This window comes from Delphinus delphis, chromosome 13 (assembly GCF_949987515.2).
Source record: "Delphinus delphis chromosome 13, mDelDel1.2, whole genome shotgun sequence".
NCBI classification, from domain to species: Eukaryota; Metazoa; Chordata; class Mammalia; order Artiodactyla; family Delphinidae; genus Delphinus; species Delphinus delphis.
Genome location: NC_082695.1, coordinates 25,538,012 through 25,565,612, shown reverse-complemented (window position 1 = coordinate 25,565,612; position 27,601 = coordinate 25,538,012). Strand labels below are relative to the sequence as shown.

Sequence of the window (27,601 nt, the reverse complement as noted above, 5' to 3'; positions counted from 1 at the left end):
GAAGAGCTCTCAGAAGCCCCACTGGGGCCCTGCCCACCTGACCTCCAGGCCCACACATGGCTTTTGTCCATCCCAGGAACTAAGGTTCACTAACAGGAGGGTCTGGAGAACAAGCAGCTGGCAGATATGAAAGGACACCGTCTGGGGAGGGGGTGGGGGTGGAAGGTAGGGGGTGCCTGGGTAGAGGAAGCAGGGTGGAGCGGGTGCTGCTCATCCCATTCTCCTCCTCACACCTTCCTAGACCCTATAACCTGTCCATCACCATGGTGACCCCAGCAAGGCCCGCGGCTACTTCTTAGGACCTGTGACCTTGAACATGTTCCTTAGATGCCCTGTGCCGTTTCTTTACCAGAAAGACGGGGACAATAGCAACCAACCTATCTCCTAGTGCTGTTGTGCGACCCCGCCTCAGTGTTTCTCAGTGTGCCCAGGACCACTTGCATCAGAATGAGTAAAGGGTGAAGTCTGAGAACCACAGTGTGGGTGAGGCAGTCCTGGGACAGGACTCCACATTGCAAAGCCCATGAATGCTGACATACCCATGGGCTTCCTCAGCAGGGCCCACACTAGATTCCTCGGAGCACTGATTCCATTCAAGGCTGGTGCTGGGAGATGACGGGGAAGCGAGACACTGCCGCTTGGCCAGGAGCTTGCCTCCTATTGGCGGGTGCTGGGCCAAGGACATGCCGGTGAGCCGGTGAGCCGACTCGTGCCCTGTGGCTTCTGTCAATCCCTCCCCGCTACATTCCATTCCGTCTCAGCTCCCAGCTCCGCTCCTGCCCTTGGGAAAGGAGCCTCCCCACAACACCCAGCCCACCCGGCCCCTGAGTTCCAGCCTCTAGGGTGAATCTACAACTGAGGTAGTGGTCCGTGTGTGGGCAGCATGGTTCTGACTGCCCCTTGCACAGGCTCCGAGAGGTGTTTCATGGAGCCTCTTCTTGCGGTGGAGCCTGGGCAGAGGGTGAAATCCCAAAGTGTGGAGGCCTGACGTAAGTGCCCCTCGGGTAGAGCAGGCTTGGGAAGGGGGCAGGTGGCAGGCGGCCCGCAGGGCGGTGTGGCTTGTGGGGTACTTTCTCCACCTGGCACGTGGGCAATTCCCTCATGTAAACTGCTGCCTGCCTCTGTCTGAAAGGACGGGTGTTTGAGAACTGAAATGGGAATGGGCCCTAAGGGTGCAGGCCCCACGCTCAGACCCGCTCCCAGACGCCAAGTGGGGAGCAGGGGTCTGGCCCGGGGCAGTGGGTGGGAGTGAGGGCCAACATCCAGGGAGGCTTCTCCCAGCCGCCTCCTCCCACCTAGGACAGCTGGTGGCAGGCAGCTGGTGGCTTCCTGCCTTCCAGGCGCCTGGGCTACCCCCAAGGCATGCACACAGTTACTGTGCCGTGTCTCACATGCACTAGAACGTGACAGGAGCCTCGGACTGGGTCTGCTCCCCGTTCCGTGTGTGGTGGCCTCCCTGCAGGACGCGGGCAGAGCGGACACTAAGGGGGCGTGTGCAGGACGAGGGAGAGGCGAGCGGACGGGGCCGGAGGGCCAATGGGGGACGGGCACAACCCTCTGACAGCAGGCAAGGTCCCGCGAGCTGCTCGTTCTGGAGAAGACAATGTGTTTAATGATTTCTGTAACCCAGAGGACGCCATGCAGAGCCTGGGCAGGGCCGTCACACGAAGTAGGCGGCCAGGGCCGACATCTTGTCCTTGGGTCTCCTGGTGCCTGGCTTCCCCGCTGGCCTCCGGCCCCGGCCCCGGCCCCGGCCCTGCCTCCTCCCAGGCCCGCGGTGCATGGGGTGGCAGGAGGCTGCGTGCTTCAGCTCCACCAGCTCCTGGAAGACAGGGTCGCAGAAGACGCAGCCCGTGTGCTGCGTGCCGTCACCCGGCAGTGGGGACCTGGCCTTGTTGAAGTCGACGTCCAGCAGTGCAGCCTCGCAGGTGCTGCAGGTGTCGGCAGACACACGCACGCGGTGGGCATTCTCGAAGCAGTGCGCCACCACATTGCACCTGTTGCAGGCCACCCGCCACTTGGGGCCTGAGGTGGGGTCGAGCACCAGCACACCGCTCTCGCACTCCACGCACTGGCCAATGCCCAGCATGCTCAGCGAGTGCTGGCAGGTGGGGTGTGTGCACTCGTTGCAGCCTGTGCCTGGGGGGGGGGAGTGCGGGTGGGTACCATTACGCACACCCACCTGCCCGCCCACCCACCCTCGGGACCTCCACCCCAACCCTCATCCCAGCAGATTGCGCTCCTCTCGCCCTGTGCATGCTGGTCCTGGGCTCTACTTCTCTGAGACCTCCTTGACCTTTGACGTCCCCCTACTCTGAGGTTTCCAGACAGCTTCCGGACGGCCTCCAGCCAAGTCCACCCCTGCTTTACTTTGCTCCCCGTGGCCCAGCTGGGGCCATCTGCTGCCCTGTAAGCTGCTGGAGGGCAGGGATGGGTCTCCCTGAGAAAGGTGGTGACTGAGGGCTTACCCCTTGCTGGGGGCAGCCTCCTCCCACTGCATCCTCTCACTCCCCCCAGCCCAGGAGCACGCCCACTGCCCAGATCACAAGTGATCTGACTACGGTCAACCATCCAATCGCGACTAGGCAGAGAGCGGCAGACTGGCCGGCTGGGCCCTGAGCAGTGCCCGAGCACACCTGGGTCCTTGGGGCCCTGTGCAGGGAGCTCAGGAATGGTAGGCGCAGGGAGCTCAGGAATGGTAGGCGCGGGGTCCCCTCAGAGTCCAGCATGGCATGAGCAGGGCTGGTGCTAAGGAGGGACCACAGGTGCCCGGGGGACAGGCGAGCTGTCTAGGGAGGGAACAGCTCACCTTTCTTCATGTCTCGGAAGGGTGGGTGGTTGGAGCAATATGGGCACAGCGGGTAGCTCTTGCCCCGCGAGCCTGATGACCACAGAACCAGCTCGAAGTCGTCCAGCGGGCACCGGAGCTCCTTGTAGAGCTTGATGGTGCCATTCTGGGGGAGGGTGTAGGTCTCATCGCAGTGGGAGCAGTGCAGGCGGCTTGGCTTGGCCTGTGGCAAAGTCAGGGGGGGTGGTCACAGGTTTGCTGGGGCTGCTGACCCTCCTGCCCACCCTCATTCTCCCTGAGACATAGGATACGGAACATGTAAAACATAACGTGTAACACCTATAACGTAACACAGTGCGTGATGCTAACGCATAACGTGTAGGTAGCACATAGCATGGAGGATCACCAGGACCTCTCAGGCGAGGATCCCTGGTCACTGAATCTCAGAACACTTGCTCCACACGTACACAAAGGTGCTAAAATCCCTGCACAGCAAGTATCCGTGACAGCAAGGAACATGTTGTCAAGAGAACATGGACAGTGCGTGTTTCAGTGGCCTAATGGCTTACGTGCTGCTGGGGGCAGCGGTGGGGGTTTGTTGGCAAAGCTGCCCAGGCCCCCCACGTCACTCCGTGTGAAAGCAGCTGGAGCAAGGCCCGCGGGGTGGCAAGACCGCCCATCTGTGCACACCTGCCCCGTGTGTCCCGGCCCCTCCCCCCCTACCTGGATGTACTTCATGAACCGGTGGCACTTCCCACAGCGGGAAAGGGGCTTGCCGGTGGCCGCCAGGGGCGAGAAGGACACCTCCATCAGCTCATCCATGCCTGAAAGTGAGCAGGGCGGGACTCACACCCCGACCCCGGGGTGCCCACCTCCACGACAGCCGGTATACCGGGCAGGCTTGAGGGAGCTACCGCACGGGGCCAAGAGTCTGAGGGTAAATACGGCCACCCCTGAGGGTGGGGGTCTTTGCGTCAGTAACTGAGCGGCAAGCGGCAGCCCTGTTTGTCACACGAGCCGAGTGTGCTGCATGTGCTGTCACTGCACTCGCTCTGTAATCCCGACAATGGCCTGGAGCCCAGAGCCTGGATCTGGGAGCTGGTATCGCTGCTGGAGGCGGCAGCCCTGACCAGGGTCCTCTGGCCGGCGAGCAGGGGAGAGGCGGGCCTCACCCGCAATGGAGTCCACGAAGTAGTGGAACTTCCTCTTGAAGACGTCCAGGGTGTGGCCCAGGACCTGGCGGTAGTCGGCTTTACCCTGGGCGATCAGGTTCAGCTGCTTCTCTACTGCACTGCGAATGGTGGGGAGCACTAGCTCCGCATCTGTGGAGTAGGGGACGCACTGTGAGCCCTCATGCCACGGGGCCAGGGCTGCCTCCACCTGTGATCTCCCCCGGCATCCCGTGTGGAGTGGCCAGGACACCCCATCTCCAGGACAGCGTGACAGGATGAAGCTGCTTGGGTGGGGTCTGTACTCCATCTCCCATGGGCCCCTCAGGACTCCTCAGGACAGACAGACGGCACTGCAGCAAGGACCCCAGGGCCCAGTCTGCAGGGAAGAGCCCACGTCCCCCTTTTGGACCCTGACACACACCCATGTGTCCATCAGCCCTGCTACGGCAGGTCCTAGGAGTGGCCGGAGCGGCCTCCTTGTGGTGGGAGTTGCGGGCTCACTGCAGGGCCGGGTCTGTGAGGGGAGGCGCCTGGCAGCTGGACTCACCAATCTTGTAATAGCCGTGCACCAGTACAATACCAAGGTTGGTGGGCTTGAGTCGGCGCCCACTCTCCACGACCACGTAGTTACGCTGGCAGATGTTGTTGATGTGTACGGGGATGCTGGCATCCGTCCCTGAGACACAGCAGGGCCCTGTCAGACTTGGCTCCCCCTTCACCCCCGCCTGCCTTGTGGCCCCCGGTTCTCAGCCCTGCCCCTGGGCACCACACCACAGGCCTTTTCTGAGCTGTCCTGTGAACCCAGCGTCGATGTTCCCAGCTCAGAGAGACTAAGGAACTCCGCCAAAGTCACAGAGCTCGGTCTGCCCCTCACATCTGGAAACGTGCCCTCCTTGGCCTCTCCCTGTCTTGACCTTGTGGCACCCACACCTTTCCAGAACCAAGGCCCCAGCCCCCCAAATGCAGAGGAACCTCCCTGCCAAATTGTCCCTCCAAAACCTGCCCAGGTTTGCCCACTTGCTGGCTCCCGGTCCCTCGTGATCAGTCCCCAGGGCAGGCTCCCAGCTGCAGGGTGCACCTGCCCCAAAAACATCTAGGTTGTCTGGCACTGCCAGATGCTGCCTGTACTGCTCCCCGAGGTCCATGGCTGGCGGGATGAGGTGGGCCAGGCTCTGAGCCCCATGTGGCTCTGCAGTGCTGCACCGTACACTCCCGCGGCACCTCCTGCACTCGGGCCACAGCCCCGAGGCCCCTGGTCAACAGGGCCGCCCTTAACTGCTGTCGGGAGGTCCGTGACACTGTCTAGTGTGTGGCTACGAGAAGCCACGGACGTCCCGTCAACAAGAAGGCGCAGAGGGTGCTGGGTGAGCGGCGCCCACACCCGCAGCAGGCTGAGGACCACCAGGACCCACTGCAGGCACCCAGGCCCCTGGAAGCAGCAGCCCAGCTCTCTTGGTAAGGCCACCACTGTCACCAGGACCCTGGGCACAGGTAAGAGGCTCCCTGGCAAGGCACCCGCGGGACTGTTAGTGATGGAACAGAGTCCAGATACCGTGGCCTGGTTGTCCTACAGCCCTCCAAAGCCTGTCAACTGTGAGGGGCCCGGTGAGCTGGGCAGCCCATCAGGGAACAGGCAGAGCCCCTCGGAGCAAGCACCACCTGGGGAGGTGGCACTGGCACAAGGCCATCCCCTGGGGTGTGAGGCCTCAGGTCACAGCCCTGGGCCTGGGGACTGGGAGAGACCCTCGCCCGTGAGACATGTGCATCAGCGACCCCACTTTCGAGCTCAAAGCTCCCCGGGTGGGGCATGTCCACTCCCCTTGCAGGGAAGCAGTGCCGTGGGAACTTGGCTTTCCTGTCGCCTTGTGAATTTGTTCTGAGTTTTGTGTCCTCCCTGTGGGTGAGTCACTGGCAACCTGGGCCAACACTCAGTTCTGGGGGTGGTAGTTAGTGCCTGTAAGGGTGCGTGTTAGCCTTTATAGGCAAGGCCAGGTCCTGAGGTGGAGGCCCTGGCGAGGGCCTGCCCATGGCCACCCTGCAGGCTCAGCTGGCCACACTGGGCCCCAGCCCTGGGATGGGAGCCCTGGGCCCGGACCCACCGATGCCGTGCTTCTCCATGAGCGTGATGAGCTCAGCCTCCGTCAGGTAGTCAGGGGGGCTTGTCTGCTTCTCCAGCATCTTGACCTCAGCCACGGCGAAGGTGTCGCCCCTCTGGCAGGTGGGCAGGCTCTCCTCCAGGGGCACACTCTGCCAAGGCATGATCTCTGTGAAACCTGTGGAGACCGGGCGCCGACACTCAGGGCTGGTGGCCACGTCCGCGGAGGTGGGAGAGGCGCCTGCCTGGCTCCACCTACCTGGGGAGATGACGGTCTTGCCTGTGCAAGTGAAGCGCTCAGGCCCGATCCGGAAGGAGATGGTGCTCTGCAGGTACTTGCAGTCATGGCTGACTGTGGCGATGAAGTGCCTGGTGATGTACTCGTACAGCCGCCAGGCCTCGCCGCCTGCAAAAGGCGCGGCTGCTCAGTGCCGGGCTCTGGCTCCAAGCAGCCCCAGCACTCGTGCTCCAGCAGCAGGGTGTGGGCGCCAGGGCTGGCCTGCTCTAAGCCCTTGAAGGGGGAGGGGACACACAAGAAGGACTGCAAGCATCTCCAGGCCTCGGTGGCTCTTTCAGGCTCTGCATCTGGGTGGGACTGCGCTTCAGGGCGCAACCTACCCCATAAGTGACCTGCCACCATCGCTTCAGACTGGGGCTGTGCACAGGGGCTCCTGTCTCCCTCTCCTGCCTTCTCCCAACACGCAGGCCACCAGCAGGGCCTTGAGGGTGGGAAGTAAGGACACCCCATGGTTGAGCCTGTCACCCTGCCCCGGTCTCATCCCACTCCATCTGTGGTCTCCTGCCTGGCCTGCTCCAGCGCCTGCCCGCACATCACACACCTGCTGCCACCGCTTCACTCCTGTCCCATCCATGGCGACAGAGCACAACCTTCAGGTGGCCCCTTCACTGCAGCCGGGGCCAGTGGGGGCCCACACTGCTGATGGGGCCTGACCCCGTCCAAAGGTGCCATGTAGCCAAAGCTCCTCACCCGGCCCTCCTGGGAAGCTTGAAGCGCACGCACGTGCATGCATGTGTTCGCGCATGCGCAAACTTCTGAGGGGAGCCCCCATACCTAATTCAGCCTCCGTGGCAGACTTCATGGGGGTAATGGGGGGATGGTCGCCAGCGTCGTGGCCTTTCCGTGGGCGGTTGATACCTTCCGCTAACAGCCGCTTCACCTGAGAGGAAAGCCCGGAGCAAGGCATGAGCTGAGCAAGGCTGCCAACCCACATGGGAGGAGTGGCTGCCCATCCTGGCCTGGCCCGTGGGGTCCTGGCCTCACCGTGTCAGCCCAGTAGGGGTGGTTGGCCTGTTGCCGCAGAGGCCCCTTCAGGTCGAAGCTCTCGGGGTAGTGGGTGGTCTCGGTGCGCGGGTAGCTGATGTAGCCCTGCGTGTAGAGGCGCTCTGCGGTCTGCATGGCGTGCTGTGGGCCCATCCCTGCCGGACATGCAGGCTCAGCAGCCCGGACGCCAGGAGAGCAGGCACCCCTGGGCCAGGTGCCCAGGCTCCTGGGAGGTGGGGGCCACACGGCCTGATCCAAGGCCAAGCTCCCCCACCAGGGCAGGGACACCAGGGGTCATCCTCGAGATGCTGGCAGCCATACTGCTGAACGTGGCCTTCAGAGCGCCTGTGTCCTACTCAGCCTGGGGTCACACCCACGCCCTATGGTCCACATGCGCCCTCCGTCCTGAGCCCCCAGGCGCATCTGCGCTCACAGCGCTGCAGGGCACTGATGGGGTTCATGCTCCTGCTCCTCCCCAACCTGCAGAAGCTGGCCTCAGCGAGCGGTCACTCCATGTCATCGCTGCCCCTCGAGCATCCCTGGAGGTTCTGCCCTGAGAGGATGGTGCCCACGGTTTCCTGAGGCTGCAGAGGGGCCACCAATGCCTGGAGGCTGCCAGCTCCAGACCAACCTTCTAGCACAACCTTCTCGCTATGGTAGAAACGAGACTCAGGGCCATGTCACAGCTGTCACACCTGTGGAGTGCCCCGCCCACACCTGGCCTCTCCCTGCACCAGGGACGCCACTGCAGCTGTCCCCCTCAGGTAGCAGCCATCATCACAATCGCTACTGTCAAGACGCCATGTGCCTGCCTCAAGAAGTCTCCTGGGGGCTTTGAAGCAACGTCCACACTCACCCAGGGAAGAGCTGGCCACACGCAGCATCTCCACGGTGTTCAGGGCCAGTGGCCTCTGCTTGGCCTTCTCCTTCCTGCTCATGGTCTCCACCTGGGGGACAGAATAGATTCATGCATGGGTGCAGGGAGACGCCATGACAGACTCAGGACATGTGGCCAAGGGTCTAGACTCTTTTACCCTCCCAGCTTCTCCAGTTCTCTTCACAGCGGACTCAGGACTTGAATGAACATTTGTTCAGGCCCAGGAAGGAAAAATGAAAGAAAATTCTTTTCCAGGGAAACAGAAAACCTGTTTTCTGTTGGAGAAAAGGGGGAAGAGTCAGGAGAAAGGGCTGCATGTTTGAAGAGTCAGGAGAAAGGGCTGCATGTTTGAAACCCAACAGGAGCCAGCGTCTGCCAGGCTGCGGGGCTGGCGGGGGGTCCGGGGGCCGTGGGGTGAGGGCTTGTCACCGGGGCAGCTGCTTACCCCTCACTACACCCACTAGTGTTGCTACACCTGCCAATTTGAGAGGAGAAGCTGAAAATTGGGATTTTTAATGTGAAATCTCCTAACTTCTAAAAGTAGGTAACCACTTTGGAACTTGGTGAATACCATGCACTTTAAGGAAAACGGTGGTGAGTAACCACCGTCAGCCTCTGGGCTGAGCAGCTGTCAGAAGAGTGACCACTTTGTGGCAAAAACAATCCAAACCTCTCAACTGCCACCCCTCGCCCCTGCCAACCTCACGTGGACCTGGCCAGGGCCGTGCCCCCTGAATTCCGGACAGATGTGGGGCTAACACTGAGGCCAAGTGGTGTCTGTGCAGCAGGGGCAGCTTGGATCACGGACAGGGGGAGGGGGCACTCAGACGGGGTGGCCACTGCGGGCAGAAGCACGGGGCAGCTTTAGGTGAAGCTCTGGGGCCTGAGTCAACTGCCCTCAGCAAGGGGATGCCCAGGAAGGTTCAGGAAGGACGAGAGAAGGCGGCTGAAGGAGGCCAGGTGAGCCTCAGTGACCACGGGGGCCGTCATGACTGCAAGGCATAAGCTGCCACAGCCGCAGACATGCCTCCACCCATGCGGCCAGCCAGTTGCCAGGTGGCATCAACCTCTTCCTAACAGCCACGCAGCCCATGCTTTCCAATTCGTGAAAACCTGAGTAAGAAACGTAGCACATGAAGGCCACGAAAGCTGATGACCCAGAGACGCCCGTGCTGGCTGTGGGACCTGGGCGGGTTCTTGATGTGCGTAGGGGCCTCTAGTTGCTAGCCTGAGGTGTCACAGAAAAGGGACATATGGGTGGAATCCTCCCAAAGGAGGTAATGCCCACAGGGCACATGGAGGGCTCAGAGCAGGCACCTGGTACACGGCAGCTACGGCCTGGGAAGGAGTTTCTTAGTGGGAGCGTGTCGTGAGTAACCATTCTTCTGTCTAAAAAGTGTCTGTGTTCCAGAAAGGCAGAGAAAGATATAAGCCTAGGTCAGCAGAGTCTTCTGAGGCCCCCCCCCAAGGCAGATGGGACTCATGTGGGTGGAGCAGCCCACCTGGGCCTCCTTCTCCAGCTTCGTCATGTTCAGGAACATCTGTGCGATCTCCCGGTCGAACACACGCACTCGGTCCCAGTCCAAAAGGAGGGATCGGTCCTTATCGGCATCCACCTGCAGGAGGGGAACAGGAGAGCCCGGGAGAGAAAGCATCCAGGTGAGCCAGTGCCAGCAGGGAGAATCGGGGCAGACAGAGCTGGTCCTCGCCTGGGCCCTGCCTCTGAAGTCTCTCGGCTGTACCTGTTCAGGTGCACAGTCACAGGTGTGCAGGTTGAGGCCCAGCCCCTCCCCAAGTGGAGGCTGCTCTGACACGAGGCCTCCTTGCTGAGATCAGCCAGACGGCCTCACGAGGGGAGCCCCAAGCCGAGGCTGAGGTGTCCTTAGGGAGCGCCGGGGCCCCCACCTCTCATCCCCTAAGCCCTGCTGGCACTAGATGTGGCCCCACCTAGGAGACCCCAGCCCTGTGTTGACTGAAGCAGCTCTGTATTATGCTCTAAATCTTACAAAAACCTTACTTTTTACTTGGAGCAGGAGTTCCAAGACTTCTTAGAAGCTCGAAAGTCAGCAGCTCGTGGCCCTCAGTCCAGTCCTTGGACCTGACCACCCCAACTGTGGGCCTGGCGGGTGACCTCACCCTGAGCTGCCAGAGCGTCCAGGCCTGGCCTTGTCCTGCGGCCTCCACGAAGGCTGGGGGCCCTTCCCTGGGCACCCGCAACCACTTCCTGGTGGGACAGCCACCCACAGCTGTGCCCTTGGCCTGGGGACTATGACAATGATGATGGAGGCTCTCAGAATCCATACCCAAACCCGGAAAGACCCAGCATGAACAGGAAAAGGAAGTGAACCTTGGCCTGCAGCACCCAGTAGGTCTCCGGTTTGAAGGACTGGATTTTATCATGTCTCTCCACGCAGAAGCCCAGCGTGGGGGTCTGGCATGGCCCGAAGGAGATGAGCGAGCTGTCTAGGTTGCCGTATTTCCCCTGGAAGTATTTAGTCTGAAACCTATAAAGGGGGTTGGGGGGAGAGGAGGACATTTTGGTCACACATTCACTCAAATACCATCGTTAGCTGCCCGTGGGAGTCGGGCAGGAGGCTGGCTGGCGGGTATGGGAGGAGACCAAGGCAACTGCTCCCTGCTCAAAAGATGGAAAGGGAAGAGCAGAGGCTCTGTTCACCCTGGCCGGAAGCCCTATTTTATTCCGTGCCCCTCCACCCCCTCAAGACCTGCCCACCCTGCTTGTCGAGAGGGGACCTCTGTGGTCTGCGTCAGCTAAAGAGACAGTTTTCTTGGGGATTTAAAAATGCTGACAATCTCCTGTCGCCGACCAGGCCTGTGGGGAGGTCGGGAGCCAGGCGAGGCAGTGGCCTGGCCAGGGGGCGGGCAGCACCTGGTGAAGGCGCAGCCGATGCGCAGGTCCAGCTCCTGCCGCGCATCCACTGAGAGTGCCTCATTGTGGTCGGGCTCACCCAGGCGGACCATGGCAGTGCAGATGTCTGTGTCTGTGATGGAGCTGAACCGGGCCCGGAACACTGTCTTCTCGCCACTGTGGGCCTGATTCATGACAGGCAGCACCGCATCCAGGACCTGGGGAGGCGGCCGGCTGTAACGCCCACACCTCACCTCACCTGGGTGCCAGGCCCCCTCCACTGCCCCCTCCTCCTGGAGCCTCAGTCTCCACAGGCCTCCTGCCATGCGCTTCCTTTCCTTCTGTCCACTGCTGTGTTCAAACCCCCTTCCTACTGCCACCCCCTCTCTTCCTACAGTGGTTTCCACACCCAAACTAGGAGGCACTACTGCAGGGGACACAAGGGACCCCAGCCTCCAAGTCCACCCCGATCTACCCACTTTCCCACCTTCTAGAGGAGGGAGTGCTGGGAGGGCCGAGGGGATTTGGGAGACTTTCCAGAGACTGGAGGAAAGACAGAGAAGGGAAAAGAAGACGAAAACGCAGTGGATAGGGGTGGGGGCCGGTGCATCTCAGGACTAGAGCAGGGTGGGGGACCTGGGGGGCCTGGAGCCCAGACTCACTAAGAGTTAGTGAAGGCCGTGCAGCGGGAGGGGAGTCGCCGCTGGAGCCTGGCCATGCAGCTTCCTTATGGGGAGGGAGTGGCTCCGTTTCTGAGGGGAGAAAGCCTGTGAGCTGCCAACATTCTCCACCCCAGACGCAAAGGTCCCTGGGGAGAAGCAGCCCTGCAGGGGAGGTGTCGGGAGAGGGGTGTCTGGGAACAGTTTCCTGAGGTGCCAGGTCCCAGGTGAGAGCTGGGGTGTTCCAGCCTGAGGGGCTCCTGCGGGAGGCAGGCCTGGGAGCTGCCACCTGCTTCCAGTCTGAGGGGGGGCGCCTGGGGGCTGGCGGAGACGGGAGGCGGGAGGGCACAGCTTGGGGGGCGGGGGGAGAAGGAGGTATGTGAAAGGGTGTCAAGCAGCACTGGCTGAAGGTCCCTGCATGGCGCTGGGAGGGTGCGATGCTCAGAACCCACCCTCTCCTCCAGGCAGTCCTCCATCTAGGAAATCCTGCCGCGGCTTCCTCACAATGTGCCCTTCAGGCAAAGGGACACTCCCTCCCCTGGGCAGAGCCCATGCATCTTAAAATATCTACAGAATCACCAGAATTTAAGCCAGTGCCATGGTTCCCCTGGCAGCATCAGTGCCAGGAGTGGCATGACAGCGGCGGGAAGGCCGATGTATGGACCCCCAGCCCCCTCACCTCGAAGCAGATGTTCTCTCCCTCCTTGTCGCAGTCCAGCCACAGTACGATGTAGTCACAGCCTTTGCCCTCCACCTGAGCACAGCACATGGGGAATCACACCTGCCTCGGCCCCCAGTGCCTGCCAATGGTGCCCCTGCCCGGCTGGCGGAGCAGAGCCCGGCCCCCGATCACCCTGAGCCCTGGAGCCCGGGGCAGGGCCCAGGCTGAGCCAAGGAGTTGGCTACAGTCAGGCTGGCTTAGCCTCTCAGCAAAGAATTTACTTCAGAACTGCTGTTTTTTGGACAAAAAAGTTATAAATGCCACGTGATCTTAACCTCCAAAACTGCATTTAAAAAAAAGCTAAAATGAAATAACTAAGTATTAACAGTAGTTGTCTTGGATAGTGAGATTATAATTAATTTTTTTTTTACTTACTTGTATTTTCTAATTTTCATCACATGTATGCATTTGTTTTAAAATTAGGAAATCACCACCACCAAACTATTTTAAAAGCAGGATGTTGCCCCGGGTGCCGGGGAGCCCAGGCTGACTGTGGGGGAGGAGTGGGCCTAAGGGCACCTGGGGGGGGGCGGGCTGAGGGTGCTCCCTCACGCTCAGGACGCACCTGCAGGAACTTCACCATGTTCAGCTTGGGGTTGGCCTCCTTCTTCTCCGTTGGGGCCTGGCTGAACAGCTCGGCGGGGTCCACCTTGTCCCACTTGTTGTACTTTCCTACAAACACAGGCATTGGACGTCCGAATCACACTTCACGCTTCCTGGGACTTGGACCCCAGGAGGAGGGTGGGGAGGGGGAGGCTCGGAGAACCCTTTGCCCAGAGCAGGGCCTCCCTTCGCCTGAGATGTGAGCCGACAACACACTTGAGCCGCGCGTGGGAGCTGCTCCCGGATGTTCTCTGTGGCTGGGGGCACCGCTCCCGGTGGTCTCACTGCCACTCATGCCCTGTCTCCTCCTCCAGCAGGTTTCTGTACCCTCTCCCCGCCCAGCACTTGGCCGGCCCCCGATAGGCGCTCAGCGGATCCCGGGGGGCCTCAGTGTCCTCAGGCCCCCCATCTGGCACATCCCCCACACTTCTCTACTTGGCGTTCGGCCTCACACGCCCAGCCGGTAGGCTTCCTTCTAGGCCTTGCTGGTCAGACAGCCAAGTTCAAGCCCCAGCTCCCTGACTTCAGGGTCCGAATGCCCTGCTGCAAGGGGAGCAAGAACTGCCAAGGCTCTGCTGTGAGCGGCCCGCGCTCAGTGCTGCACCTCCCGCCCCACTGGGGCCTCAAACAGTCCTGGGAGGTGATGGCACTGATCTCAGATCCTTCACACACGAGAAGCAGAAGTGCACGGAGGCCCAGCTCCGGTGCAGCGAGGGTCAGAGCCTAGGTCGGACCCACATCAACTGCGACCCTGCACCCAGCCCCACTGGTCACTGATGCTGGCCTTCCAATCACCACTGACTGTGGGACAAAGGTCATACTTGGAGGGGCAGCAGCCCTCTGTGGAATACCTACACGGGCCAGGCCCCTGCTCAGGTGGGGACCACTGCCTCCACTCTGCACAGGAAGGTGCAGGGCACACAGTGACCAAGGGGCACCACTGGGACAGGGACCCCAGGTCAGCTCTCCAGTCTGCTGGCCTCAGGACTCATGGGTTCTGGACAAACCTCTCTGCCCGGAGCCTGCCCTGGGCTCCAACTGGACCCTGGGCAGCACCAGGCAGGGCTCCTCAGTGCAATGGAAGGTGGGCAGGGGGGCAGGGGCTCACCCAGGAAGTCCAGGGTCATCACATGACCACAGACGGACGTCATCTTGAAGCGGACCAGCTGGCCAGTGAAGGTCCCGGTGTACTCGTGCACTGAACATGTCCCGTTCAGCCCTTTGCGTGAGGACATGCTCCCTGCAGGAGAAGCACAGCCATGCGGGGACCTGGGGCCCTGACGCTGCCTCTTGGAGGGCCGGGGTCCCCTCCCCACAGTGGTCAGTGACAACATTCCTCAGGCAGCAGCAGTCACCGGGTGCTGAGAGATCTAGCGGCTCTCAGGGGAAACACGCAGAGCTGGGTGTGTGTGGGGGCCGAGAGCGCCCCCTCTGGACGCTCAAGAGCAGACACTCTTGGGTCGTTCTCTGCATTTCTGTATTCACTCCTGAATCTGATTTCTGCCCCTTTTAAACCCTACTCAGAGGTTCCCCAAAGACCCCCTAACTATCGAACTTCAGGGTGACCTCTCCACTCCCAAACAATGGCCCTTTCCCTGAACTTTCTCGGCCTCTGGGGACCGGGCACTTCTGGGGTCTCCCCTCCCCTTCAGATGACTTCTCAGCCTGCTGCCCTGGGGTCTCCTCTTCCTTCAGCCGCTGGACTGAGGGGAGGTCAAGGTGGACGCCTGCCATCTCTGGGTCCCCAGCACCCACCAACCACCCAGGGGCTAGGGTGAGGCAAGGGCAGGTGTTCTCTTTCCCAGTGCCCTGCGGTCTCAGGGGCACGGCTCAGCCTCATGGCACCATCAAGTGGCGTGAGGGGCGTGGGTGCAGCTGCAGCGGGGCGTCCACAGGGCGGTGGTGCTGATGCCCACGGCATGGCCTCAGCAGACTAGGCCGGGTGGGGTCCTTCCAGTGGACTCTTTCTGCTCAAGTTAGCAGGGCTTGTTTCTGCTGCTCGTGACCGACCACCCTGCCCGGCACAGCACTCGTCCAGTGGTCTGCCTGCCATGTGCTGCCAGCTGCGCCTGCACCTTGTGGGAGCCCCGGCTCACGCTCAGCATGGCAGTAATCGCACCCCACAGGGACTAAGTGACTAAGTGACCGAGGGCTTCATCCACACCTGCTGTCCTGAACAGACTTGACTCCAGGGAGCTGGGGTTGCTTAGGAAGAAGAAAGGATTGACCTGCAGAGCAGGAACGCCCACGCTCACAGATCAAAGCCGTTGAGCGCGCCGGGGCTGCCCTCCTACCTCGAGAGAGGATTCTGGCGATGGACTGGGCCAAGGATGGCTTCTCAGCCACCATGAGCACCGTCTTCATCTTGTCTCAGGCTGCCAGCACCCTGCCTCACTCTGCTCTCCGGGAAATGGCAGTGAAACAGCTCACACACTGACCTAGGGCAGCGTCACGCTGCTGCCATGCCAACTCCTAGAGAAAAGACATGCAGAAAACAACGATGCTTCCAGTGGAACCTCTCACTTTAAAGAACAAAACAAACCCAAGGCAAGAAAAAGAAACTCAGGGAAACCTGAAGGCACCTGACAGACAACTGCCTAGGGCAACTGAACCGGATCGGGACCACGGCTTTGCTTGAAAAGATGAGGTGGCCCCATGACCCCAGGCTTATTTTGTCCCCAGATCCACGCTAGGAAGCCCTCGGGGCCTTTGGGCCTGGCCCCCCTCCCGTGGAGCCATCGTGTACCCCCAGGGCTGAGACGGCATCCTCACCTGGGCTGAGCATGAGGGTGCCCTGGGCACTTTACCCAATGCAGATACCCAGGCTGGGCACCCATGTCCTCCTGACTCCCGACTGGGCTGAGACCCACTGGCCAGGAGATCCAGCCCCCAGCAGAGCTCGAGAGACCCTTCGCAAAAGGCCCTGACCTACCTCCCCACTTGCCCTGCCTCCCCACTTACCCTGCCCCACCTCTCACTTTGCAGGCCAGGGTCTGGCCGGTTAAATTGGACATTGTCCTCTAAAGAAAAAAATACATCTGTTTGCCTGGAATGTTCCACGGATCCTGGGGAAGGCAGCTCTACTGTCAAAGGCCCGGCTCAGGCACTAACTCTTCTTTAAAGGATTCTCCCTCTTTTAGGGAAAGACAGGATGGATCCTTTTCTGTGAGCTGTTTATTCATAGTTGTACCCATTTTTTCCAAGAGGGTTGCTGTCTTATTTTAGGAGTCGTTTAGATAATGAGGAAATTAGCCCTTTACGGTATGACCTGATGTCCAAAACATTCCCCCAAGCAAAGTACAGCTAGAACAGGCCTGTACTTATGTCACCAGCAAGGGTCGCAGGTGATGGGGCTGGGGGGCAGGCAGACCCGGATGTGGCTGGTGGAATTTGACCAGAGCGACTTGACGACATCTCTCAAAACTATGAGCGTGTGGCCATAGCAGCCCCACATCCAGGGACGAGCTCAGGGATCCCACATGATTTACAGAGCACCCACTGCACGCTCAGTGTGTCGCCCTGTGCCATGAGGGGCAGAGCAGGGGTGGCACAGGGCAGGCATGAGCTGTGCAGTGTCCGGGGGCAGAGTTTCAAGGCGGCCCAGGGACTCCCCTTCCCTCACCCACAGAAGCCAGAGGCCAGAAGGGGAAACTGGCAGCAAAGGGAGTTTCTCATCCCTTCCAAAGTAGGAAGGACTTATCCTAAAACGTTCCCTTAGGTTTTCTCACTTCTGCGTCACAAGAGCAGCCAGCAATTATGGTGTAGTTGTCCTGCCAGTGCCCTCGGTGGAGGTGCTGTGCTGCCCCACGTCAGGAATTGTAGGGTCGGGAAGACCAGAGATCAAGCGGCAGGACTTAAACACACATGCACAGCCCTCATCCTGTCCAGCCTCTGTGAGCATCCTGGGGGGGGGGCGGGGGCGGCAGCCCTGCTTTGCTTCCCTACAGCACCGACCACTATACCCGAGAGCCTCTCCAGCAACGTATTTATTTTTTCGTCTCACAGTTCCTAGAACGTACGTAAACTCCAAGAGGACAGGGCTGTTACTCTAATGACAAGTAACAGACGATGAGCAAATACTGACTGAATAAATAAAAGAGCAATTTTAACTGCAAAGTGAATAATAAAAATACTTTCTTTGATGTCTAAAATTGAAAAACTGACTTTAAATCTGTAAGAGTATTGCAAACATTTCACCTATCCAATGTTCTTTCTTCTTTTTTAAAAAAAATTTATTTTTGGCTGCGTTGGGTCTTCGTTGCTGCGTGCAGGCTCTCTCTAGTTGCAGTGAGCAGGGGCTACTCTTTGTTGCGGTGCGTGGGCTTCTCACTGCGGTGGCTTCTGTCATGGAGCATGGACTCTAGGTGCGTGGGCTTCAGCAGTTGTGGCTCGCGGGCTCTACAGCGCAGGCTCAGTAGTTGTGGCGCTTGGGCTTAGTTGCTTCGCGGCATGTGGGAACTTCCCGGACCAGGGCTCGAACCGGTATCCCCTGCATTGGAGATGGATTCCTAACCACTGCGCCACCAGGGAAGCCCCTCAGTGTTCTTTTTTCCATGGTGTTTCTGGAAGTTTTACATCTTCACTACTCCCCTTCATACCTAAGGATCTTAAATACTCTTCCAGTAAATAATTAACGTATTCTTCTGTAAAGATCCCTTTAGAGACAAACATTTTGCCCTAGCATCTTCAAAGGGATTACCTCATTTATCCAGGACAAGGGATACAACTGGACAGTCACAAAAGTCACATCAGCATCAGTCCCAATTTCAGAGCACCTGTCCACCTGTCACTGTGTAGTTGCTATTCCACAGTTGATATGTGGCCTGTCTCCAGCAGCTCTGGCTCTAAAGAAACAGGGCTTCTGGTTTAACAGTTTATACTCCACTACTGCATGAGTACTTTGTAACCTCCTGAGTACCACTGCTTTATTAGGGGGAAAAATCACTTTCTTTAAGGATATGGAATCATGGAATCATGGAATCCTGGGGGAAGGAGTCTTGGTGATGATCCAGTACAACCATCACAAGAGAGAACTAAGACCCAGAGAAAGCGATTTGCCAAAGGTAAGCTGGGAAATTTACCAAGTTGGGGCTGAAACTCATGCTTCCTTACTTCCAGCCAGGTACTTTTTTTTTTTTCTTTTTTCTTTTTAAACTGCACCAGGTTCCACCTTTTAAAAGATTTTGGCAGTCTTAACTGATTAACTGCCTGTGATAATCTTGGGGCCTCCCTATTTTTCCATTAAGGCACATCTCCAATTTCAAAATGGAAGCCAATGAGAACAGAAGCTGAGAGCAGTGGCTTGCAAACTTCATTTATACATCATCTTAATACCTCTGCCTTACCAACATTATTATTCACTTAAGTTTCTGCCTTGAAGAAAAAGCTTAAATATATAAAAAAGGGAAATTTCATAGCCTCTTAGGAGCTGAAAGCCTATAATCAATAACCAGAACTAGATTCTTTCCAGTAACCTACATGGTCTGTCAAGTTTGATCTTGTTGCCTGCCAAAGCTCCGAGCCTGAAGTTTGTCCCCTTATTTCAAAAAGGGAGATTAGCAAGTGCTAAGAGGATGTTGACAGCAAACACCCCAAATTAGGGCTGTAATTAAGAGGGCTGAAAGTCAAGGAGAGTAGAGGTTAGCCTGTCAACTCACCAGCAATACCACAATGGTATGTGTCCTTGGGAGACACAGTGGATAAAGTCCTTCCATGTCAGTGTCTTATGCACAGGTGGATTCAGCTTGGGAGTGGAGGCCTAGCAGTGGTCCGCACGGCATTTACAGGCCTAGGATTTCCCACCTTAGTGACTTTAGCAAACACCTACGGAGTCAGGGAAAGAACCCTTTCTTAAGCTCCTCCCTTGCAGGCACGCTACAGCTGTAAACGCTACTTTGTTTAATCTTTCTAGTAACCCTACGAAGCCTATGCTGTAACTTTTTAAACTATGAGTAGACTGAGGTTCAGAACAATACAGACTAGTGTCAGTGATCTTTGGCAAGTCTCTAGGGACTCTATGGCTCGCTGGCCACTAAGCCCGCTTTGGGGTGACTTTCTCACGTCCTGTTCTCACAGGCTGAGCGACAAAGAAGGAAGACGAGGCCACTGTGAGAAAATACTTCCCAGGATTCCAGCTAATTTGTCCACAAAAGTGCCCTCCGCACCCCACCCCCCGCGTCTGCACCAACTACTCAGAGAAACACACCCCGGCGCCCTCCAGACCGGACCGGGCGGGGGGCGGCGGGCGACGCCTGGACCCCGACCCTGCCCGACGCGGTGCGGCCTCTGTCCCCGCCTGCGACGCGGACCCCGCCTTGGGGGGCTGCGGGGGACTCGGCGCGGAGGGGCTCCAGCCGCAGCGCCTCCTCCCTCCGGTCACTCCCCGAACCCACTGGCCCGGTAGGAAGCGCCGAGAATGCAGAGCCCGGCGGGGACCAGCTCCCAGCGGCGGGGCTCGGCCCATACCCCGAGCCGCCCTCCGCCCGCTGCTCGCCGTTCGTCGCTCACCCGCGTCCCGGGTTCCGTTCCGCTCCGCCTCCTGCTCCCGGCGGCCGGAGGCGACCTGCTTCCGGGTCCGTCTGCGGACGGCGTCCCCCTCTGCCCTCCGGCGCCGCACGCCCGCGTCCACAGGTTCCGAGGCTCGCGCGTTCCGGGGCACGTCCTCCAGTCGGCCCTAGCACGCGGGGTCCACACGGGTCCGCAAACCCCACCCAAGCCCTCCCCGCCTGGGTCCGCAGAGGTCCCCAAACCCCACCCTGGCCGGGGTCCCCAAGCCCTCCACCCCGTTCTTCCTCGCCGCGGGGAGGCAATAATAATTACCTACAAAGATGAAAACTGGATGTTAAGCATGAAAACATATATACTGCTAATAACTAAACTAAAAACTAAAAACTACAGATGCGTGTATAGCAGGCTTCTTTCAATGCTATAAACATTTGTGGAATGAATGAATGAACTATGTAAAACATATCTGGAAGATGAATTGGAAAATAAAAGTAATTTTTTGTGTTACAGCAATAGGTTTATGGAAGGTTTAAAATAATTTTTGTGGCTTTATTTTAATATCTTTTAAATAATACCGTGCACACAATTCCTTTGCTACCTTAGACATTTCCCCCAACTTGCCTTTATTGGAAGACTAGCCCTTATAGTCTGGAAAAAGGAAAATTCTACAGTCAAATTAAGATTAAGAAATGCCAAAAAGTTGAGTCACAGTGAGATTTCACTTTCAAAAAAGAACTCCTGGTGCAAACCCATTCCTTGGCAGGTTCTCCATCTCCAAAATGGCAACTCCATCGTCCTGGTTGCTCAAGCCCAGTGCCTGCAGGCATCCTGGATTCCTCTCTTTTTCTCACCCGTTATCTATCACTATGTTCAAAATATATTTGAGATCCTATCAATCATCCCTGCCTTGGCTGCCATCATCCTGATCCATCTCTCTCCTGGCCCCCACCCTGCCACCTTACAGTCTGTCTCCACACAGCCCCCACTTAAGGAGTCCAGGGCTAATGTTGGATCCCGGGTGCCACCAGCTGGCAGAGAGGCAAAACCAGAGCTCCATCATTTAACCCAGTGCAGGGGTTCATTCTGCAGAGCAGGGGGAAGGACTTGAGGCCTGGACCCACAGGGGGCTGTGTGGCCCCCACGTGCTAGGGCCGAGTGGTCGGCTGAGTGGTCGGCTCTGGAAGCCTGAGGGTCTCCATCAGCGCTGAGAAACTGCAGCTGGCCTGTGCTCTGTGCCTGGGCAGCCCTGCAGCTGAGTCTTCCCCACAGACCTCCCAGGGAGCTGCCATCAGGCTGTCCGGGTGACCTTTACGTGGACAAATGACTCAGAGTCAGAGGGACCCTTAGACCCTCCTTACTTATGCATGGGTACTGGGTTTGGTGGATGATATGGCTGAGAGCTCCTGGCTCTCTCTTCTCTCTGATTTGGCACAGGCTGGACCATGATCTTCATAGTTCTGTTAATAGTCTACACCAGGACTTCCCTGGCAGTCCAGTAGTTAAGACTCTGTGCTTCCAATGTGGGCAGCGCAGGTTTGATCCCTGGTGGGGGAACTAGGATCACAGCGCGGTCAAAAAAAAAAAAAAGTCAACACCACCCCATGCTTACTCTGTTCTAGGCACATCTCTATTTTTAACGCATTTGATTCTCATTGCAACATTAGGGACTAGATATTGTTATTATCTTGATTTTATGAGGAAACAGGTCACACAGGTGTAAATGACAGAGCCAAGTTTCAAAACTAGGCAGCTGAATCCCAGAAGGCATCTTCCTGTTTCTTGTGCTAAGATCTTATGTCAGCTCCACGTGCATGTCTGCCTTCATGGCTAACTATGGCATATTGATATACCATAAACCACTGTGACTTTTATACTTGGAAGTCAGTTTGGCTGGACCTATATATATTCGTTTTCAGATTCTTTTCCATTTTAGGTTATTACAAGATACTGAATATAGTCCCCTGTGCTATGCAGTAGGTCCTTGTCATTTATCTATTTTATATATAGTAGTGTATATATGTTAATCCCAAACTCCTAGTTTATCCCTCCGACAAGGAACATTCTAACAGGTACTCTCTCCTAAACGCTGCTGTTAAGGGTTGAATTTGCCGTGTGTGTGTGTGTGTGTGTGTGTGTGTGTGTGTGTGTGTGTGTGTGTGTGTGTGTGTGTGTGTGTGTGTGTGTGTGTGTGTGTGTGTGTGTGTGTGTGTGTGTGTGTGTGTGTGTGTGTGTGTGTATTCAGGGTCAGGGAGGGCTGGAGTCAGCAGGCAGTGCCTGTAATACCTTTTCGTAAGCATAAGGGGGCGCTGTGGGCACGTCCCTGAGAGATGCGGAGGCCGTTGCACAGGGGCACCAGCTCCTGCCTCCCGGTGCTCAGTGCCCCAGGGGCCCAGCGCTGCCTTCCAGTGCCTGCCCAGGCCACCCTTCGCGGGGCCATCTTGACAGAACGCAGGGAGGGTGCGCCCGGCGCTAAGGAGGGGAGCTGATCTGCACAGAGAGGACCTCCCCTCTTCACTGGGGGGAGCAGGTGAGCCGGGCTGCTCACCTCTAGCAGTGGGGCCTCAGTAGGGCTAGTGCTAGGGCTTTAAATGCTTAGGGAAATTCATAGGGAAGCCATCTAGACATGGGGCTTTCTTGGGGGGAAAACTGAAAAATTTAGAGATTCTGTTTCTTTTTTTAAAAAATATTTTTCGTTTATTTATTTACTTACTTATTTTTGGCTGCACTGAGTCTTCGTTGCTGCATGCGTGCTTTCCCTAGTTGCGGCCGGCGGGGGCTAATCTTTGTTGTGATGCATGGGCTTCTCATTGCGGTGACTTCTCTTGTTGTGGAGCACAGGCTTTACGTGCTCAGGCTTCAGTAGTTGTGGTACACGGGCTCAGTAGTTGTGGCTAGCAGGCTCTAGAGCCCAGGCTCAGTAGTTGTGGCCCATGAGCTTAGTTGTGCTGCAGCATATGGGATCTTCCCAGACCAGGGCTGGAACCCGTGTCCCCTGTATTGGCAGGCAAATTCTTAACCACTGTGGCACCAGGAAAGTCCCAGACATTCTGTTTCTTTAGCAGATATAGGACATTTTAGATTTACTATGTATTCTTCTGTTTCTTTTGGGAAACTGATTTCCAAGGAATTTGTCTATTTCATCTTTGTGGTCAATTTTATGGGTGTAAATTTATTAATGTTATTCCCTTAAGTCTCACCCTCCCCTGGACTGGGTTGTTCTCCATCGTTTCCCATTTCCAACCCAACTGTCCATTTCCTTCTGAGGATGTCAGTGGGTGTTATTCTATGGGGTGGCATGGGCCTGGGGCAGAGCAGTGGCAGAATCCAGGCCCATGCCCTGGGGCAGCAGGGGCCTGGTGGGGCTGTCCCTGGGGCCTGATCAACCAGCCCCCAGGTTTGCTGTCTGCCAATATCTCAGGCTCCCTGATGATGCAGGGGGTGGGGGAGGGAGGACACGGATTCCACACCCAAAAGAACAGAGAGACAAATTATTTTATCAGAAATAAAGGGAAGGCAGAGTCAAGATGGCAGTGTGGGAAGATGCGGAGTTAGTGTCTCCCCACAACTAGGGCAACTGCCAGCTGCTGGTGGGGGACTCTGACGCCCAAGGAGACGGGAAGAACCCCAGAGTGAACCAGTAGGACGTAGGGGGGCTGAGGGGGGAGGAGAAGTGAAGGCCAGGCAGGATCAGCACCCCTGAGGCCAGGGAGATCAGGAGAGACAGGCAGGAGGGGCCTTCCCAGACCCCAGACCAGAGGAGCAGGAGAGTAGAGGAGGGCGTTTGTCCCTCCCACTGGAGTCCAGGAAGCCTGCTGGGCTCCCAGGTGAGGTCCTCTGCCCTCTGAGACCAGGGTTGGGGGGCACGCCTGGGACCCTTCTGTTCCTTGAGCCTAAGCCCCACCCCTCACAGCTCCCAGGGCCTTTTCCAGCCCTGTGGGTCCTGAGCATTGGCTCTGCCAACCGCCCAAACCTCGCCCTTGCTTAGGCCCCGCCCTCCACAGCCAAGGCCTTTCCGCCCCCCCTTTCTTTTTTTTTTTTCTTTTCCCTCCTCCTCTTTTTTACTATTGTGGTACTGATGTACCTTCCAGTTGTTGATTCACCTCTATTTTTATTTTTACGTTCTTTTTAACATATCTGTTAGTTTCTTAGTCTTATTTTATTTTTTACTTTGTTTTGTTTTGTTTTGTTGCCACCCCACGCGGCTTTCGGGATCTTGGTTCCCGAGCCTGGGGTCAGGCCAAAGCTCCTGTGGTGGGAGCCCCAAGTCCAAACCACTGGACTAACAGAGAACCTCGGACCCCAGGGACTATTAATTGGAGTAAGGTCTCATGGAGGTCCTCCTCTCAGCACCAAGACCCAGCTCTACCCAATAGCCTACAAACTCCAGTGTTGGAAGCATCAGGCCAAACAACCAGTAAAGCAGGAACACAATATCACTCATAAAAAAAAAAAAAAAAAAGATATGGCAAAAAAATATGTCACAGATGAAGGAGCAAGGTAAAAACCTACAAGACCAAATAAATGAAGAGGAAATAGGCAATCTACCTGAAAAAGAATTCAGAGTAATGATAGTAAAGATGATCCAGAATCTCGGAAATAGAATGGAAGCACAGACTGAGAAAATACAAGAAATATCAAAGATCTAGAAGAACTAAAGAACAAACAAACAGAGATGAACAACACAATAACTGAACTGAAAAATACACTAGAAGGAATCAATAACAGAATAACTGAGGCAGAAGAACAAATAAGTGAGCTGGAAAACAAAATGGTGGAAATGACTGCCGAGGAGCAGAATAAAGAAAAGAGAATAAAAAGAATTGAAGACAATCTCAGAGACCTCTGGTATAACACTAAACGCACCAACATTCGAATTATAGGGGTCCCAGAAGAAGAAGAGAAAAAGAAAGGGTCTGAAAAAATATTTGAAGAGATTATAGTTGAAAACTTTCCCAAACATGGGAAAGGAAATAGTCACCCAAGTCTAGGAAGCACAGAGAGTCCCATACAGGATGAACCCTAGGAAAAACACACCAAGACACATATTAATCAAACTAACAAAAATTAAATTCAAAGAAAAAATATTAAAAGCAGCAAGGGAAAAACAAAAATTAACATACAAAGGAATCCCCATAAGGTTATCAGCTGATTTTTCAGTGGAAACTCTGCAGGCCAGAAGGGAGTGGCAGGATATACTTAAAGTGATGAAAGAGAAAAATCTACAACCAAGATTACTCTACCCAGCAAGGATCCCATTCACATTCGATGAAGAAATCAAAAGCTTTTCAGACAAACGAAAGCTAAGAGAGTTCAGCACCAGCAAACCAGCTTTACAACAAATGCTAAAGGAACTTCTCTAAGCAGGAAACACAAGAGAAGAAGACCCACAAAAACAAACCCAAAACAATAAAGAAAATGGTAATAGGAACATACATATTGATAATAACCTTGAATGTAAATGGATTAAATGCCCCAGCCAAAAGACACAGACTGGCTGAATGGATACAAAAACAAGACCCATATATATGCTGTCTACAAGAGACCCACTTCAGACCTAGGGACACATACAGACTGAAAGTGAAGGGATGGAAAAAGATATTACACGCAAATGGAAACCAAAAGAAAGCTGGAGTAGCAATACTCATATCAGATAAAATAGACTTTAAAATAAAGACTGTTAAGAAAGATGAGGGACACTACATAATGATCAAAGGATCAATCCAAGAAGAAGATATAACAATTATAAATGTTCATGCACGCAACATAGGAACACCTCAATACATAAGGCAAATGCTAACAACCATGAAAGGAGAAATCGACAGTAACACAATAATAGTAGGGGACTTTAACACCCCACTTACACCAATGAACAGATCATCCAAAAAGAAAATAAATAAGGAAACACAAGCTTTAAATGACTCAATAGACCAGATAGATCTAATGGATATTTGTAGAACATTCCACCCCAAAATGGCAGAATACACTTTCTTCAAGTGCTCACGGAACATTCTCCAGGATAGATCACATCTTGGGTCACAAATCAAGCCTTGGAAAACTTAAGAAAACTGAAATCGTATCAAGCTTCTTTTCTGACCACAATGCTATGAGACTGGAAATCAATTACAGGAAAAAAACCCGTAAAGAACACAAATAAATGAAGGCTAAACAGTGTGCTACTAAATAACCAAGAGATCACTGAAGAAATCAAAGAAGAACTTAAAAAATACATAGAAAAAAATGACAATGAAAACATGATGACCCATAAACTATGGGATGCAGCAAAAGCATTTCTAATAGGTAAGTTTATAGCAATTCAATCTCACCTCAAGAAACAAGAAAAATTTCAAATAAACAATCTAACCCTACACTTAAAACAACTAGAGAAAGAAGAACAAAGAAAACCCAAAGTCAGTAGAAGGAAAGAAATCATAAAGATCAGAGCAGAAGTAAATGAAATAGAAACGAAGAAAACAATAGCAAAGATCAATAAAACTAAAAGCTGGTTCTTTGAGAAGATAAACAAAATTGATAAACACTTAGCCAGACTCATCAAGAAAAAAAGGGAGAGGACGCAAATCAATACAATTAGAAATGAAAAAGGAGAAATCACAACTGACACTGCAGAAATACAAAGGATTATAAGAGACTACTACAAACAACTGTGTGCCAATAAAATGGACAACCACGAAGAAAGGGATGAATTCTTGGAAAGGTACAATTTTCCAAGACTGAACCAGGAAGAATTAAAAAATATAAACAGACCTATCACAAGTAATGAAATTGAAACTGTAATTAAAAATCTTCCAATAAACAAAAGTCCAGGACCAGATGGCATCACAGGCGAATTATACCAAACATTTAGAGAAGAGCTAACACTGATACTTCTCAAATTCTTCCAAAAAATTGCAGAGAGAGAAACACTCCCAAATTCATGCTATGAAGCCACCATCACCCTGATATCAAAACCAGAAAAAGATACCACAAAAAAAGAAAATTATAGATCAATATCACTGATGAACATAGATGCAAAAATCCTGAACAAAATACTAGCAAACAGAATCCAAAAGCACATTAAAAGGATCATACACCATGATCAACTGGATTTATCCCAGGGATGCAAGGATTCTTCAACATATGCAAATCAATCAATGTGATACGCCACATTAACAATTAAGGAATAAAAACCATATGATCATCTCAATAGATGCAGAAAAAACTTTTGACAAAATTCAATACCCACTTATGATAAAAACTCTCCAGAAAATGGGCATGGAAGGAACCTACCTCAACATAATAAAGGCCATATATGACAAACCCACAGCAAGCATCATACTCAATGGTGAAAAACTGAAAGCATTTCCACTAATATCAGGAAGAAGACAAGGATGTCCACTCTCGCCACTTTTTTTTTTTTCTTTTTTTTTGTGGTATGCAGGCCTCTCACTGTTGTGGCCTCTCCCATTTCGGAGCACAGGCTCCGGACGCGCAGGCTCAGCAGCCATGGCTCATGGGCCCAGCCACTCTGCGGCACGTGGGATCCTCCCGGACCGGGGTACGAACCCGTGTCCCCTGTATCGGCAGGCAGACTCTCAACCACTGCGCCATCAGGGAAGCCCTCGCCACTCTTATTCAACATAGTTTTGGAAGTCCTAGCCACAGCAATCAGAGAAGAAAAAGAAATAAAAGGAATACAAATTGGAAGGAAGTAAATGTTTGCCGATGACATGACACTGTATGTAGAAAATCCTAAAGATGCCACCAGAAAACTACTAGAACTAATCAATGAATTTGGTAAGGTTGCAGGATACAAAATTAATGCACAGAAATCTCTGGCATTCCTATACACCAACAACAAAAAATCAGAAAGAGAAATTAAGAAAACACTCCCATTTACCATTACAACAAAAAGAATAAAATACCCAGGAATAAACCTGCTTAAGGAGGCGAAAGACTTGTACTCATAAAATTATAAAACACTGATGAAAGAAATCAAAGATGACATAAACAGATGGAGAAATATACCATGTTCTT

At 54.9% G+C, this 27,601-nt stretch overlaps 1 protein-coding gene across 4 annotated transcripts; it reads right to left on the bottom strand.

Annotated features, from left to right (window-relative positions):
• Window positions 1–1,579: 1,579 nt before the first annotated feature.
• Window positions 1,580–19,629, bottom strand: TOP3B (DNA topoisomerase III beta). Of its 4 annotated transcripts, none has more exons than XM_060028478.1 (19): window positions 19,574–19,591; window positions 18,724–18,889; window positions 15,361–15,538; window positions 14,175–14,306; window positions 13,029–13,135; window positions 12,422–12,496; window positions 11,105–11,301; window positions 10,562–10,718; window positions 9,717–9,830; window positions 8,194–8,284; window positions 7,338–7,492; window positions 7,128–7,233; window positions 6,315–6,461; window positions 6,060–6,233; window positions 4,508–4,636; window positions 3,961–4,110; window positions 3,512–3,612; window positions 2,810–3,011; window positions 1,580–2,139 (listed from the first exon to the last, which is right to left on the bottom strand). In XM_060028478.1, the coding sequence occupies exons 3-19, from the start codon at window positions 15,428–15,430 to the stop codon at window positions 1,661–1,663; spliced, it is 2,586 nt and encodes an 861-aa protein (XP_059884461.1). In that variant the 5' UTR covers window positions 15,431–15,538; window positions 18,724–18,889; window positions 19,574–19,591; the 3' UTR covers window positions 1,580–1,660. The 4 variants fall into 4 exon arrangements, with proteins under 4 accessions (XP_059884461.1, XP_059884462.1, XP_059884463.1 ...); XM_060028479.1 differs by lacking the exon at window positions 19,574–19,591 and adding an exon at window positions 19,532–19,542; XM_060028480.1 differs by lacking the exon at window positions 18,724–18,889 and having other exon boundaries at window positions 19,574–19,629.
• Between the last annotated feature and the right edge of the window lie 7,972 nt (window positions 19,630–27,601).